At 40.1% G+C, this 14468-nt stretch overlaps 1 protein-coding gene across 5 annotated transcripts in view; it reads right to left on the reverse strand.

The window, feature by feature from the left end:
* Nucleotides 1–14468, reverse strand: part of LOC130916790 (cyclin-dependent kinase 17-like) — a 94472-nt gene that overhangs the window by 45981 nt on the left and 34023 nt on the right. For 4 of the 5 annotated variants that reach the window (XM_057837768.1, XM_057837767.1, XM_057837766.1 and 1 more), the window contains exon 2: nt 5756–5904. In XM_057837768.1, coding sequence (XP_057693751.1) covers nt 5756–5882 — 127 coding nt within the window. In that variant the 5' untranslated portion in view covers nt 5883–5904. The other variant, XR_009063341.1, reaches the window with a different exon arrangement.

The following is a 14468-nucleotide window of genomic DNA, read 5'->3' on the forward strand; positions in this document are numbered from 1 at the left end:
ATTTGGATGCAGTTGGAGCTCGCATCTCCGTGCGTGTTGTTTTGTGCCTGAGTTTTGTTAAGCCGAAAATAAAGGCGGCATTACAAAGTCATCTGACCACTCGTCATTTTACATACTGAATGTATTATTGACGGGCTGACTTCGTTTTCTCCATGTTTAAATTATCTTCTAAACACTGTGCCGTCATGATAAGCTTGCTTACTGGACATCACTTTTCCAAATGTAGTGGTGAAAATGTGATTGGCATGTTTTTCATGAAGAATGGTGGTCGTATAAACTGCATTATTTTTTTATCCAGGGCTTTGGCTCTCGGGTCATTTGGGTAAAAAAAAAAAATCGTGTCTCGTCTCGGCGGCGGCTACGTTCGTACCGGATAATCCGCCCGCACCGGCCGGTTTGCCGCGGCGTATTCGGGGCCTGGCTCTGCTCACACGCCGTGAGGGAACGCTCGAGAAACCGGGGTGTTCGCCGGAGGTCCTGAAGCCAGGGAACCGGGCTCTGCCCGCCCCGCCGATGGTGAGGCGGCGGCGGCCTGCCGGACCGGCCAGAGCGGCGGGCTCCGTCGGAAGACGGCTACTTGCCGACTATCGGTCTCCAGTCGTGCCGGTGTTTAGCCTTAGATGCGAGTTTACCACCCGCCTTGGGCTGCTTTCCCAAACAACCCGACTCTGAATTGTCACAAGCCCCTAGTTTAACTTAGTGTTTACAATAGCTTTAGCATTCCCACTAGCAGCAGCAGCCTGGCATTCGTTCCAAAAATCTTTGTGATGCAGTTTTAAATGGATGCTGGGTTAGTGATTTTGAATGAGGACGCTTTCTTTCGGCCTCTTGGAACTTGTTCATGTACATGTTTCGCAAATGGCGAGAGCGTCGTTTTTTTAGTAACAGCCGCCATAATATTCAACTATTTCTTGTCGTGTAACTCCGCCTCCTCAACCCCTCTTACCTCAGGGGCTTCAGAGAGGGGAGGGGTTGAGGAGGCGGCGTGCTGAATTCTTCGGTTGTGCACATTTGGAGGCTAAATCAAGTATATAATTATCGGATTACATTATCGGTTGAATTTTTTATTATCTGGATTATCTGTGTGACGTCATAATTGCCATTATCGGCCGATAATTATCGGCCACCGATATTATCGTGTATCTTTAATGCAGAGTATAGTAATTACAAAAGAAGCAAAGATTGGACTCACCCCCGAGCTCCGTTAATAGTCAGTGTGCCAAAAAAGAAAAATATATCGAGGCGTAGGCCTGCAACCAAGGCCCCGACACATCCCTTCAATCAAGACTTGCTCTTTATGCAGACTGTACACAAATGACTTCCAAAAGAGTACTTAAGTACTCCTTGAATTAGTGTAAGCAAATGTAAAAAATCAAGGAGAGTAAGAAAACCTGCTAAGAAATCATTTTTTGACAATGCTCTTGATATGAAAACCGTCATTTAGCGCATCATTTTATTTCTTGGGTACCATATTATACTTGATAAAAAAAACAATACCATAATTCAGAGGAATGTCAAGATGTACAGTATATGTGTGTGTGTATATGCATCAAGATAATTCAATAGGGATTGTGCAGCTCATTCTGTTGAGCATGCCTTCGCCACCAGGGTGTTGTATTAGACATGTAGACATACCCTATGGAGAATTGATGAAACACAGATGACATAGAGTAACCAAGAAAACATACTTGGAAAAATTGGCTTAAAATATGGCCTTACCATACACTATGTAATATAGACTTACTGATGCCCCCGCAGCCTTATCTCTCGGCAGCTGTTGTCACTGCTTGCCTAAGTTATGACTGTTGCATAATCGCATCAGGACCAGAGTGCTTTCCCTAAACCACACAGTTCAGATCACATCTCATCCAGCTACTCCATTCTATCTCCTCTCGAGCCCACTCCCTGGCAGACAGGCTGCAAACATCCAATCATTCCCATAACACACAAGCCTGATGTGAATCACCACACAAAACACACTTTGCAACATCCAAAGACAGAAAGCAAGTAGAGGACAGGGACAAAAGAAGTCAAGAAACCTGATGGAAGGCCTGGGAGACATTGGCTCAACTGTGTAGGCAAAGTAGCAACACGGAAAAAAAGCACAAAATGGGGGGCAGTGAAGAAAGACTGAAAGTTGCTATGGCAATGTTGTGGAGAATTTGTGAATTCCTCTAAAACTCGAGCACCATGGCAACAATGCGGTGGCACAGTCCCTGCTGCGCTACTTGTAGATGTTGGGAATATCGGCAAATAAGCGCTTTTTATTTCGAATACTTCAAGGTGACACCAAGGTCTGACAAAATAAGTGTTCCTTAGGTGTTAGTCAGGGTCATGGGACTTTTCATTTCTTCTTCTCACTGTCAAAAAAAAAAAAAAAAAGAATCAAGATAGCCAACAAGGATCTGTTTGCATGTCCAAAATGTTAATAGGCTGATTTTTGGCAAGTAATATCAAAAATGGAAACATGGGAGACCACTGTACAGTAAAGCAATTATATTACTGTCATGTCACGTCAAAAATTTCAGTAGTCCTTTTCTGGGTCAGAGTTAGATAAAAATGTTAGATTTGGGCTTTGGTGACAAAACAAATTCAGTTCATTAATATTCGGCTCACTAAATCCCATTTCAAACACGCACTTGGCAAGCAGTGCTTCGTATCGGAATGATGTTCGACTAATACTAGGAGACAGTCGCGTGTAAAAGTCATGAAAGCATACTTGGCTCATGGGGATTTTCAGACACTTTTGCACATTTTAAGGATACGTTAGACACAACAAAATAATCAGGGTTGGGACTAGCGACTTGAAAGTTTCAAGCACCACGAAAAGTTCATTGGTCATAAAGCGTGCACCCCAAATACAGTGGTAATAAAAAGTATCTGAACCTTTTGGAATTTCTCACATTTCTGCATAAAATCACCATGAAATGTGATCTGATCTTTGTCAAAATCACACAGATGTAAAAACAGTGTCTGCTTTAACTAAAACCACCAAAACATTTATAGGTTTTCATATTTTAATGAAAATAGCATGAAAACAATGACAGAAGGAGGGAAAATAAGTAAGTGAACCCGCTGCCTAAGGAGACTTGAACAGCAATTGAAACCAATTTTTACCAATCAATTTAAGTCAGGTGTGAGCCCAATCACTGATGAGTGGTTTTAAGCTCCCCTTCCTACTATAAAACACACACCTGGTAAGAATTGTCTTGATGAGAAGCATTGTCTGATGTGCATCATGGGTTGGTCAAAAGAGCTGTCTAAAGACCTGTGATCAAGGATTGTTGATTTGTATAAAGCTGGGAACGGATGCAAAACCCATCTCTAGAAGTCTGGATGTTCATCAATCGGCAGTTAGAGAAGTTGTCAACAAATGAAGAGAGTTTGGCAATGTTGCTTCTCTCCCAAGGAGTGGCCGTCCACCAAAGATGACGGCAAGAGTTCAGCGCAGGAATACTCAGAGAGGTAAAGAGAGAAAAAAAGAACCCTGTTGTGTGTCTGCTAATGACTTACAGAAATCACTGGCATAATCCAATATCTCTGTGCTCACATGAACTATATGTCAAACCATGGTCAAGAATGGTGTTCATGGGAGGACTCCACGGAGGAGCCACTGCTCTCTAAAATAAACATTGTTGCTCGTTTAATGTTCGCAAAAAGGCACTTGGACACTCCACGGAAGTTTTAGCAAAATATTTTCTGGACTGATGACACCACGGTGAATTTTTTGTGAGTAACACACAACACCATGTGTGGAGGAAAAATGGAACAGCTCACCAACATCAACACCTCATCCCCACCATGAAGCATGGTGGAGGGAGCATCATGATTTGCGGCTGTTTTGCTACCTCAGGGCCTGGAGAACTTGCAGTCATTAATGGAAGAATGATTTCAAAAGTTTATCATGATGTTTTGCAGGAAAACCTGAGGCCATCTGTCAGACAGTTGAAGCTAAAAAGAGGATGGATGCTGTACAAGAAAATGATCCAAAATACAGAAGTAAATCAAATTCAGAATGGTTTCAGAAGAGCAAAGTACTCGTTCTGGAGTGGCCAAGTCAAAGTTCAGACTTGAACCCGATTGAGATGCTGCGGCATGATCTAAAGACAGCGATTCATGCCAGACATCCCAGGAATCTGACTGAACTACAGCAGTTTTGTACAGAAGAATGGGCCAAGATTAGTCCTGATCGATGTGCCAGACTGATCTGTAACAACAGGAAGCGTCTGGTTGAAGTTATTAAATGTGATGGTTCACTTCCTTATTCTTTTCCCCCTTCTGTGATTGTTTGCATGATATCCTCATTAAAATATGAAAACCTATAAATGTTTGGGTGGTTTTAATTAAAGCAGAAACTGTTTTTGCATCGGTGTGATTTTGACAAAGATCAGATCACATTTGTTGGTGATTTCACGCAGAAATGTGAGAAATTCCAAAAGGTTCAGACACTTTTTCATACCACTGTAAATTGGCAAAGATGCCACGTTAATTAAAGTTTATTGCAGTCTCTAAGTCTGCTCAGTTTTTCAAATTGGGATTATTGTTTCTGAAAGGAACACGCTTTGAGGAAGAAATGTAGAACTTGTGTGGATGTCTGAGTGTTATTTCAAATGGGTATCATGACTGTGTTATCGCGAGTGTGAAAGGTTATTTGCTTGTGTGCTTAGTGATTGGCTGGTCAGATTCAGGGTGTACAGCTGGGATAAGCTCCAGCAAAACGATGACACAGGTGGGAGGTTTTTGCTATAAATAATAAATGCTAGCTAATATTGTGTTAAGAAACCGCAAAAATAAATATCAGTTTGTATAAAAAATATTCCTGATTTATTGTTTGTCCAGGATGGATAAGAATGAGGTCTAGAAGCTAGAAGTATAAACTCAAACAGAGCTTAGGAGTTAATGTTTAGTATTGTTGAGAATGAAGGGGAATAAAATGGAAGAAGTTTTTCAAACAAGCATATTTTTTACATAAAATAAGCAAGACACAACCTTATCAAAAGTCAGCGCTGAATACCTGCATCTTGAAAATAATATACTGTAAGTAGCCTTCCTTGATTTGAGTGCCATTTAAATTTAAAAAGGTTTTAAATTGTTTAGTCTTGTAAATTTAAATCTATAATTTATTCAGTAGATCCTTAATCATATTGAATATAATTAATGTGTCCTTTTGCGTCCCAACATTTTGGGTGAGCTCGGGCTCATGAAAGTCACCAGTGTTTCAGCGTGTTGTTCATATATTGGGATGGTTGTCAAACAAATTCATAGTGGACTAAAATTAAAATTTGGGACAAATATACAATATATATATATACATACACAATATACACACATATTAATTGGTGAAATAATCTGCCTCCCAAAGCTTCTTAAAACCACCGATTTTCCATCTTTCATTTGGCTATTTTGGGAAGAGGAAGTATAAATTTGGCAGAGGAGAGCGGTAGCATGGTTACTAAAGATGGCAACTGAAAATGAGGGGTGCACGTTTTTGTCTCGCTAGATACTAGCAATGCTTTTTGGAACTTGTAGTCCTATGAGTGCACGTGCTGTATGTTGGTGGACCAGCTCTAATATACATTTGAATTCATCTCTTGGGCAATGCAAGCCAAATTAGAGAAATAAATAACTGGTTTCGCAGCCCCACAAGAGTATAAAGCTATATTAACTTATGAGTTCAAACTGTGGACAGAAGTACATGACGAAATGAGGACCCTCTCATACCGCAAATCAGTGACAGTCAAGTTTGGACACTTACCACTGTCCTTAAGACCATTTTCCTCGATAGTCATTTGTTCAGCCAGCTCCGAAAGCGACTCGTCGATGGTGTGACTCCCTCGTAATGTCTGCGAGAGCCGCCTCTTGAAGCGCTTCATCTTCTCCATAGAGCTCTCAGGAAGGGGAGGCCTGAGGCATGACAGAAGACAAATTGTGCATGTCACTGGAGGTAAAAGGTAGTTGTACTCCCGCTATCTGTCCACCGCAGGCTTTGACATTTTTCATGACAAACCAACAGCTGTGTTAGGAATCAATTTTTGTCCACTGCTATAAAAACAATTTTTCATTTGACTGATGAGCGAAATCACTATATAAGGGTTTTTTTAGGCAACTACCGCAACATGTTTAAATATTTGGGAGGGGTGCGGTATGTGTGTGTCTGTGTAGAAACATACAAGAGAAATCCCCATATAGTAATTAGCGTGAAAAGAATGAGTATATCATTCCAAACGCAACCTCTGTGATGTAAATTGTGCTGGCTCTGGATGAATAAACGTCATCCGCCTGCAGACATGTTTCACAATCCCACATAAAGAGTCAAAGGGAGACCAGAGAGTATATTCAATGCTCATGTGATTGACTGGATAACAATGACGCTGGCCGAACGGCACCGTGATGTTAATTATGACTCTGCTCATTGGGGCGCATTACTCCACATTCCGCCTGCTAACAAAATATGACGAGTCAGTGAGAGATTCCCTCAGGCTGAGGTTAAAAGGCTCAATCTAAATTGCTCAAGGAACGGGTTAGAAAGTAAGAGAGATGACGTGGAGACATTTGGCAGCCAGTGGAAAGATTTTACCTGAATTCACCATGTTGACAGATCTGGACATGCATCGCTGATGAGTAAAAAGCTGGTGCTCCAGACACTGATGCATCGCATCCAACCTTACCTGTCTCTGACACTAAACATGTCGGGTTTGATTCATCTATCACAAAACTTTATTGCCACTAGTCATGAGGATTGCAAACCAAGCCACTGTAAAGTGCAAGTGGATTCAGCAGCAGCTTGTTTCTATGGTAACTTTTAGAATAGCATTCTTGAGCCTTGTTTTTGTACTTGGTTCGCTCAAAAGCTACAGACACACAGATAAAGAAAGTGATTCAGCTGTTATTTTGTTTCTGAATGTTACTTGCAGACATCTCACATCTGTTTTAAGAGAAAGCCTCTGTCCCATATGTGGGAAAGATAACAGCTATGGGAAGGGTTGCCATCGGTCCCTTGAAAAATTGAATTGTCCACTACTCAAAACAAAAGTAGGCATCTCTTAATGAGCTTTAAAGGGATGTGATTTGTCCCTTATTATTATTAACCTTGAAAATAGTGTCTTATTTGTAGACAGAACGAATACTGGTATTGTGCTTTACAAGTATATGCAGGGAAACACATTCCCCCTCTTGTCCTGCTTTTTGACCAGTGAGCTGATGGAACAACGACAACATGAAATCCCGATCATCTCTTTGGTAGAGGTACTATCGCTCATGCGGGCCCCTCCAAGGGGGGCGCAGAGCAATGCCGGGGGTGGTGCCTGTGACCTCGGGGAACATACCTTTTTGGCATACTAGAATAAAGTGCAATTGCACATCCACTCAGTAGGTGGCAGTGGCACTCTCATTTTCAGAGTGTGCGCAGTAGTTTTGAACCAAACAAGAGCACACAGCAAGGAGCACTGGAGATACGAAAAGCTAAGACGAGGAAATATGACGAAGCGTAAGTAGCGTTTGGCTTTACTGTGTCTAAAAAATGTTTGCAGCGGAGAGCAGGAAGCCAAATCAATTAAGATGTCACTAAAAGACATTCGACCCCAATCACATTGATAAGCAGCTTGATTTTTTTTTTTTTTTTTCAACGAAAGCATTTGCAAACAATTGTCCTGCTTTGTGATTGTTAAATCAGTATACCAGAGAGCATTGTTAGCCTCATATAAGGTGGCATACCAAGTTACTTAGTGCAAAATAACCCCACATCATAGCTATGGAGCTGATACTACGTTCAGCAAAAATTAAAACGGTGCCTCCGTCCAATGAAAATGTTGTTTTTGTTCTCCTATTTTTTGTCCTTTTGGTCAAATTGTTTTGCATATTGTCCTCATGATTTAAAATCATTAAATAAGTTATTGACTTATTTTTCCGTATAAATTGGTAAAAACATGTACCATGAGTTTATTTTTAGTTTGGATTTGACTTTTTTTTTTTTTTTTTAATTTAGGCAAATTGATGCGCATTAAGTCTTTTAGGTTACAAACCAAACAACGTTAATAAAATCATACATCATCGTAAGTTGATATTAAGGGTGTGCCAAAAAATTGATTATTAGATGCATCGCAATTTGACACGTGACTATTTGATTACGATTCATAAATGCTCAAAAACGATAATTTCCCCTAATAACTTTATGACAGACGCTAGTAACGGAACGAAATTCAAGACACGTCTGCCGCCCAGACACCTTTAACAGACGCACACACAACGTTATGATGGATGCAGCTGGTTACTGAGCAAGAGATTTATCCTTTTCAAAAGATTCGAAAATAAATTTGTGTATGAGACAGGCAGGCCCCGGCGGTCGCGCTTTGAGTCCTCTTCTGTGCGCAAGCGAGATGGTTCGTTGCTCCTTGTCTTTCAGTTGTCCAGCAGTAGGTTCAAGTCGTGTTAATTGGAAAAAGTCCCTAGTGTTTTGCTAAGTCCCGTGCCCGTCTATCAGAGGTGAGTACAGGAACCCTCGTGTACTGTTTAGCTTTTATTGTTGTTGTCTTTGAGATGTTACTAGTTAGTGCGGAGTGCTATGCTAATTAGCGACTTCACTAACATGTATTTACATGCCAAGTTGTGCGTTGTCCATGTCAAGTTGTGCGTTGTTTGGTGGTGTACAAAAGTTATTCCAGATGCAGAAGGTTTAAAACCAGGATAAAGTAAAGCGGTAACACTACAAACATGCGAAATAGTACAGAAATCTGTGAAAACAAAGTATATTGGTTAAAAGAAGTCTTATTTCTAACAACACTTTGTTTGTTTCCAGACAATGTGGAATTCATTCCACCAGTGTAAATTTTATTGTATTGTTGAGAGAAATAAGTACTGCCTTTGAAACAGCTAATGTTTTTTGCACCTTCTTGTGAAAAAAGCATCTCAAGGTCAGCTGTGTGTTGTATAGGCATGTTGAGAAATAACTACTGCCTTTAAAATGGTTAATGCACTTTCTTGTTAAAAAAAAAAAAAAAAAATTCAAAGTTGTTTAAGGGCAGCTTTTTGTTGTATGGGCATGTTTCCATCGTTCCTGTTGAATCATTAAGATATTTTAAATAAATAATGGACATAAATTTTTTTGGCTACTTTATTAATTAGTAATGTATGATGCATCGATCATCGTGACCATCGCCAATACCGTGATCATCATTCAATAAGCGAATCGTAGCACCCTGAATCGTGATCGAATCGAATCGTGGAGTGCCTAAGATGGCACACCCCTAGTTGATATACTACTGCATATTACTTTTTTTCTATAATGTTAAGAAGGATACAATGTTATGCAGAGGTGTATTCAAAATAATCTTACAGACAAATGATACCATTTTCAGTGGTGGCAGAGAGTTGGGAGGCGTGAAATGTTTACGTCTTCCTGGTGGGAGCGTAACAGAAAATAATTGAGAAGCAATGCACTAACGGAAGACAACATAAGAGTGGGAGATCCCACACGTTAGCAAAGATGATTGAAAAACAGAAGTGTTTGGACAGCTTTTTTACTTTACTTTTTTACTCCACCTGCTGAGTCAGAACAGGAGCCCACTAAGTCAATTCTGCATAATATGTGGCTAAAAGCTCGCAAACAAAGCAACAAAAGCGAATGCACTGAGAGCATCATACCCCGTGGCGAAACGTTTTGCTAAAGCCAAGAAACCTTACTTAATTTGCCTGCGACCAAGGACATTTGCCTTAAAGTTTTAGGAGACACCGCTGTGAAAAAAAAATAGATTCAGCATATGGTGAGTTACAATTTCCCTGCACTTATTGATCGTTTTTAGCCCAGTCATGTTATTTTATATTTACTGTAATTTCCTACCACACATTGCCAGTCTGTGAAAAAAAGGCTCACATCACACCGGTTTGTGGTGCAATAAAAATTGTGAAAATCTTATTACTTCAGCCACTCAAATGACTCAACTAAAATATTGTAAGATTTTTTTTTTATGTTGCATGAGAAAATATATCTTTCAAAGTGTTTATTGATTGATACTTTCCCCGTAAAAGTAACTTGTAGCGTTAGCATAGAATTTACGTTAGCATTCACTTTTGCTTGGCAAGCATCCTCTTAAACTCTCACTTGTTTACATCTCATTGTGACATTATGGTGGGTTTAATTATTTGAAAATAATGTACTGTTCTTGATGAGTGTGTATAATAATAAAAAGAAGTGCTGCGTTTGTTGGTTTGGTAGTACTAGACCGAATTAATTCCTTCAATCTCAGGTCATTATTGTAAATTTGAAGCCGTTTTAGCATTTTTTTTTAAATTTCAAATTGCCTTATTATTTACGTGCTTTAAAACAAAAGTATATCAGCCTCAAAAGTCGGCTTACAAAAACGCTATGGATAATTGTCTGAAACACGACCAGAAAGGGCTTCTGTGTTCATGGTCACAATCAAAACCAGTGCACACATTATGGGTAAAACTAAACATCCATCCATCAGATTAAGTGACAACAGGCTTAACATTGATAACATTCTGGTCAATATTTGTGACTAATTTGTAGTGTCTATCTGGATTACCAACAACCACTTTAATGTGAATCTCTCTCACTGTTTAACATACGTAGAGGTTATTTTAAATTTAATATGAGACACTTAAATCTCATTAATTACCAAACAGAACCAAAGCATAGAGCAAAGGATAAGGTCTGTCAGGCCTTCAGTGTCTGCTGTCACACGTTCCTTGCCTGGGATTGAGAGCCGAGCTTTGGACATGATGCTTGATCCCTGCTAAGTAGGCTGGTTCGAGATCTGAGCCCCAAAGCCACTGGGACTGGGCCAGAGGTGGCAACAGGGGGAACCAGCGGGGTGGAGGGGCCTAAGCGTGTCAGGATTGGGGATTTGTTGCCATAGAGACCTTGTTTTTTTTTTTTCGTTTTTAAAATGCAGAGTAGCAGGAGGCTGCGTGCATACTGATTTTCCATCTCACAGCCTACACACCCACCTCTTTCACTTTGACTTATTGTAGCCCCCAAATCACGAGGTTAGTCATGAATTGAGAAATAGCCATGAAAAATAGTTCATGAGTAAAGTTAAAGTTTACAAGTAAATTATCATCTTGCATTCAACCATTTTTCACAGTAGCATAAAGGGCAAGGGTAGGAATACCTTGGTGAGCACCCGTGCAACTGTCCCAATTTTGCTCCACTGCAGCCAACGTTCAGGCCACTGGGTGACCACTGTCTGTCTGGGCCACCCATGAAAATAGAAAATGCAAGGTCATAAACCTCTCTTTGACCCCTAGTGGGACTGTGTCAACCAGTGGTGGGGAGACAGTGGCCAACAAGACCTTCTACAAACACTATCAGAAGCACTGATCAAAAAATTACAACCTCAATTATAATTATTGTTTTTACTGATATGATATCAAATTAGGGCTGGGCGATATGGCCTTAAACATGTATCACGATAAATTGAGCAGATTTATCTCGATAACGATAAATGACGATAAATTCGCCCAAGCGTACTGTTATATAATTTGAAAATCTGAATCAATGCATGAAATACAGATTAACTGTTTCTTGATTTATTTACCAGCATTCAATTTCATATACTGTATTTAACAATTGTACATGCAGTCTAAACATTAAGTTTATAAAAATGTATTGTAAGCAATAAGAATTCAAGTATGAACATTTATAACAGCGTGTATGACTTGAACAATGTACATTATCAAAATCAATATGCCTGTGCAAACATGTCATTGTAACACAAATGACTTGCAGCTTGAACAGTACACTTCAAAAAGACAACTTATTGTTAATGGCTGCTGTGACATAATTATTAAATACAAGTGTTTACATTATGGTTTCAGGGTCCCCCCCAGTGCATTTTTTAATAAATGCACGCACAAATGAACCCCCAAACAAACAGAGAGACACACACATTAAAGCTATATTGATCTTCTTCAATTGAAACGCTTAAGATTTTATGATAGCAATAATGACACAGAAATAAGCACATACAGAAAAATAGCTGGGGCCATTTCTCGGTCATTATAAGTTTCGCTGTTGGATTGTACTTTATGCTGAATGCTTTACCATCACAAAAGCTATCAGAGGAATCACACACAGACAGATACAAAATAACGCCACATAGTAATTGTTAGATGCAGTCCGTGCCCAATCCACTCATTAAGTTCAGCCGTTTCGACAAGGTTAGAGCCGCTATCCGACTCCATCACGTTCATTTGTAGCGTTAGCCGCTAGCTAGCGTTAGCCTGGCTACCAGTAGAAAGCACTGAAAGCACCATCTCCGGAAATCGTGAGAACAAGGGAGGACAGCGGGTGAAAGCCCGTCTGGATGCCACCAAGAGTCTACTAAATGTCGGTTGAAAGTTTGGTGAACCTCCCTTAAGCCACACTCCATCACGTTTTGCTTGTAGCGTTAGCTGCTAGCGTTAGCTTACTGGGCTTTTGTTTGATTGGCTCCTTGATGATCACGTGACTCCCTACGTAAGCCCATTGACGCTTTCTTAAAGGGGAATGAACATAGACGGACAACACAGAATCAAAGCGGGATGAAAAGACTATATTTTCTTGTTTTATTAATTTACCGAATTTACCGACATGGTCAAAATTACGTCGGTCATCGTTAAGAATTTCGGTGACGGTAAATTTTCGGTTTACCGCCCTGCCCTATATCAAATACAAAAAGTCTTCATTTGCTGGTGTTTCTCCTGGCTCTACTGCTTGTACTACGTAATGTGATTTTTTTTTTTTTTGTCCAATCAGAAATCTGAGCCTCTATGTGTTGCCATGTCATTCTAAATTACCCAGAGCATTCAAAATTCGTGGTGCCATGAACTATCCAGGCAGCCGTTTCGTAAGTGCCGCTCTTTTGGAAGTGGCGCCAATTTGACAGCCCAAAAAGTCATGCCTGATAAAAGTTAAACTTATCGTGTGCATTCTGACACATGTGACTTTGGGTATGAATTTTAAAATATTCCAATTCGCTTAGCACTATGTTGGGGGGGGTCAATCCCACTGCTAGCTGAGCGGAGGCTAGCGCAATCCACAAAGGACCTACCAAAGATGGGCGCCGAATTCATGTTATTGCAACGCAAGTTTGAAGTGACTAAGATCAACGTGTCAATGCACGAGCAGCTCGTCACTGCTCATTCATGTCAGGCGAGCCAGCCGGTACCACAATTAAGATGTAGTGTTGCTGGCGGAGGACCAGATATTCTCATCAAAAGAGCCAGATATGACTCGAGAGCCAAACGTTCCCGACCCCTGCTTTAAAGGTTATCCCAAATTCTAAAACACACTAAAAAGTGAAGCAATAGTACATGTTTTGTGAAGAGAAATTCCATATAAACGTTTATAAATGTATTCAATCGTTTTCTGAGATATTGCTTTAGGAAGACAGTTCTCAGCCCTCTGGACCATTAGAACTGTGACATCCTGCTGGTAGCATATTTCAGAAGTATTTAGCACAGTTTTTGTTTTACATTTCACTCTCAAGGCTTTTTGAGTTTTCTTGCGAAAATGCCACAATTTTTGTGTAACTGAAGGATGCAGTGTCTTTGTCATGTCATTATATATTTATTCTGAACAGCTCCAGATGAGTAACCTGGCACATCTGCATGCATTATGTTGCACATTTGTATAGTAGAGATGGGTTATATAATTGCAACATGACAGTGGTTACATTGAGAGGTGGCTTCAGTACCAACACAAGGCTCTTCACTGGTATATAAAAAAAAAAAAAAAAAAAAAATTAAATCACTAGTGGAGGCATATAGCAAGCATGATGGCTGACTGCCGCATGATTCATGAGTGAGATCAGCCTGGCTCCTTTAAAGAGCAGTCTGTTCTCATTCTGACCAAGACAATAAGGACATGAGTGGAAGAGCTGGCTTCATCGTGAGACTCTTACATAAAGACTGCATTGTGCGCACAACCCGCAAGGACTATACAAAGACTGGTGGAAGAGGGGAGGACGTTGGGAGCCGTGTGGTGACTGCCCATTCTGCTACAAGTAAATTATAGTAAAACTAGCTAAATGCAGAAACAAAAAATACTTAGACCAGTGGTTGTTAACCTTGCTAAAGGTACTGAACCTACATTTTGTGCTAGTGCACGTTAAGAAAAAAGTTAGGCGCACCAGTGCAACCAATGCAAAAAGTAAGTGTTGAGCAAGTTGAGCCTTGGCAATATATATCCCCATGTTAATTTTTTCAAATATCATTCAGGTAAATTTGTATACGAGCATCCTTTTACTTTTTTTAATGAATTTAATGAAACATCCTGTGTTCTGTCCTCACTAAACGTGAGCCTGTTTAGCTAGACAGACAGCACAACGAGGCAAAAGTGGATTTTGAAGTCTTTACTTCCTCACTCTTGATGAATTCGTAAAACTGAAAACACACATACAAAAATGTTGAAAATGACGTACATATCAATACTAAATATTTCACACAAAACAAAGTCGCCAAATGTCCCT

The sequence above is a fragment of the Corythoichthys intestinalis genome, chromosome 5 (assembly GCF_030265065.1).
Source record: "Corythoichthys intestinalis isolate RoL2023-P3 chromosome 5, ASM3026506v1, whole genome shotgun sequence".
Taxonomy (NCBI): Eukaryota; Metazoa; Chordata; class Actinopteri; order Syngnathiformes; family Syngnathidae; genus Corythoichthys; species Corythoichthys intestinalis.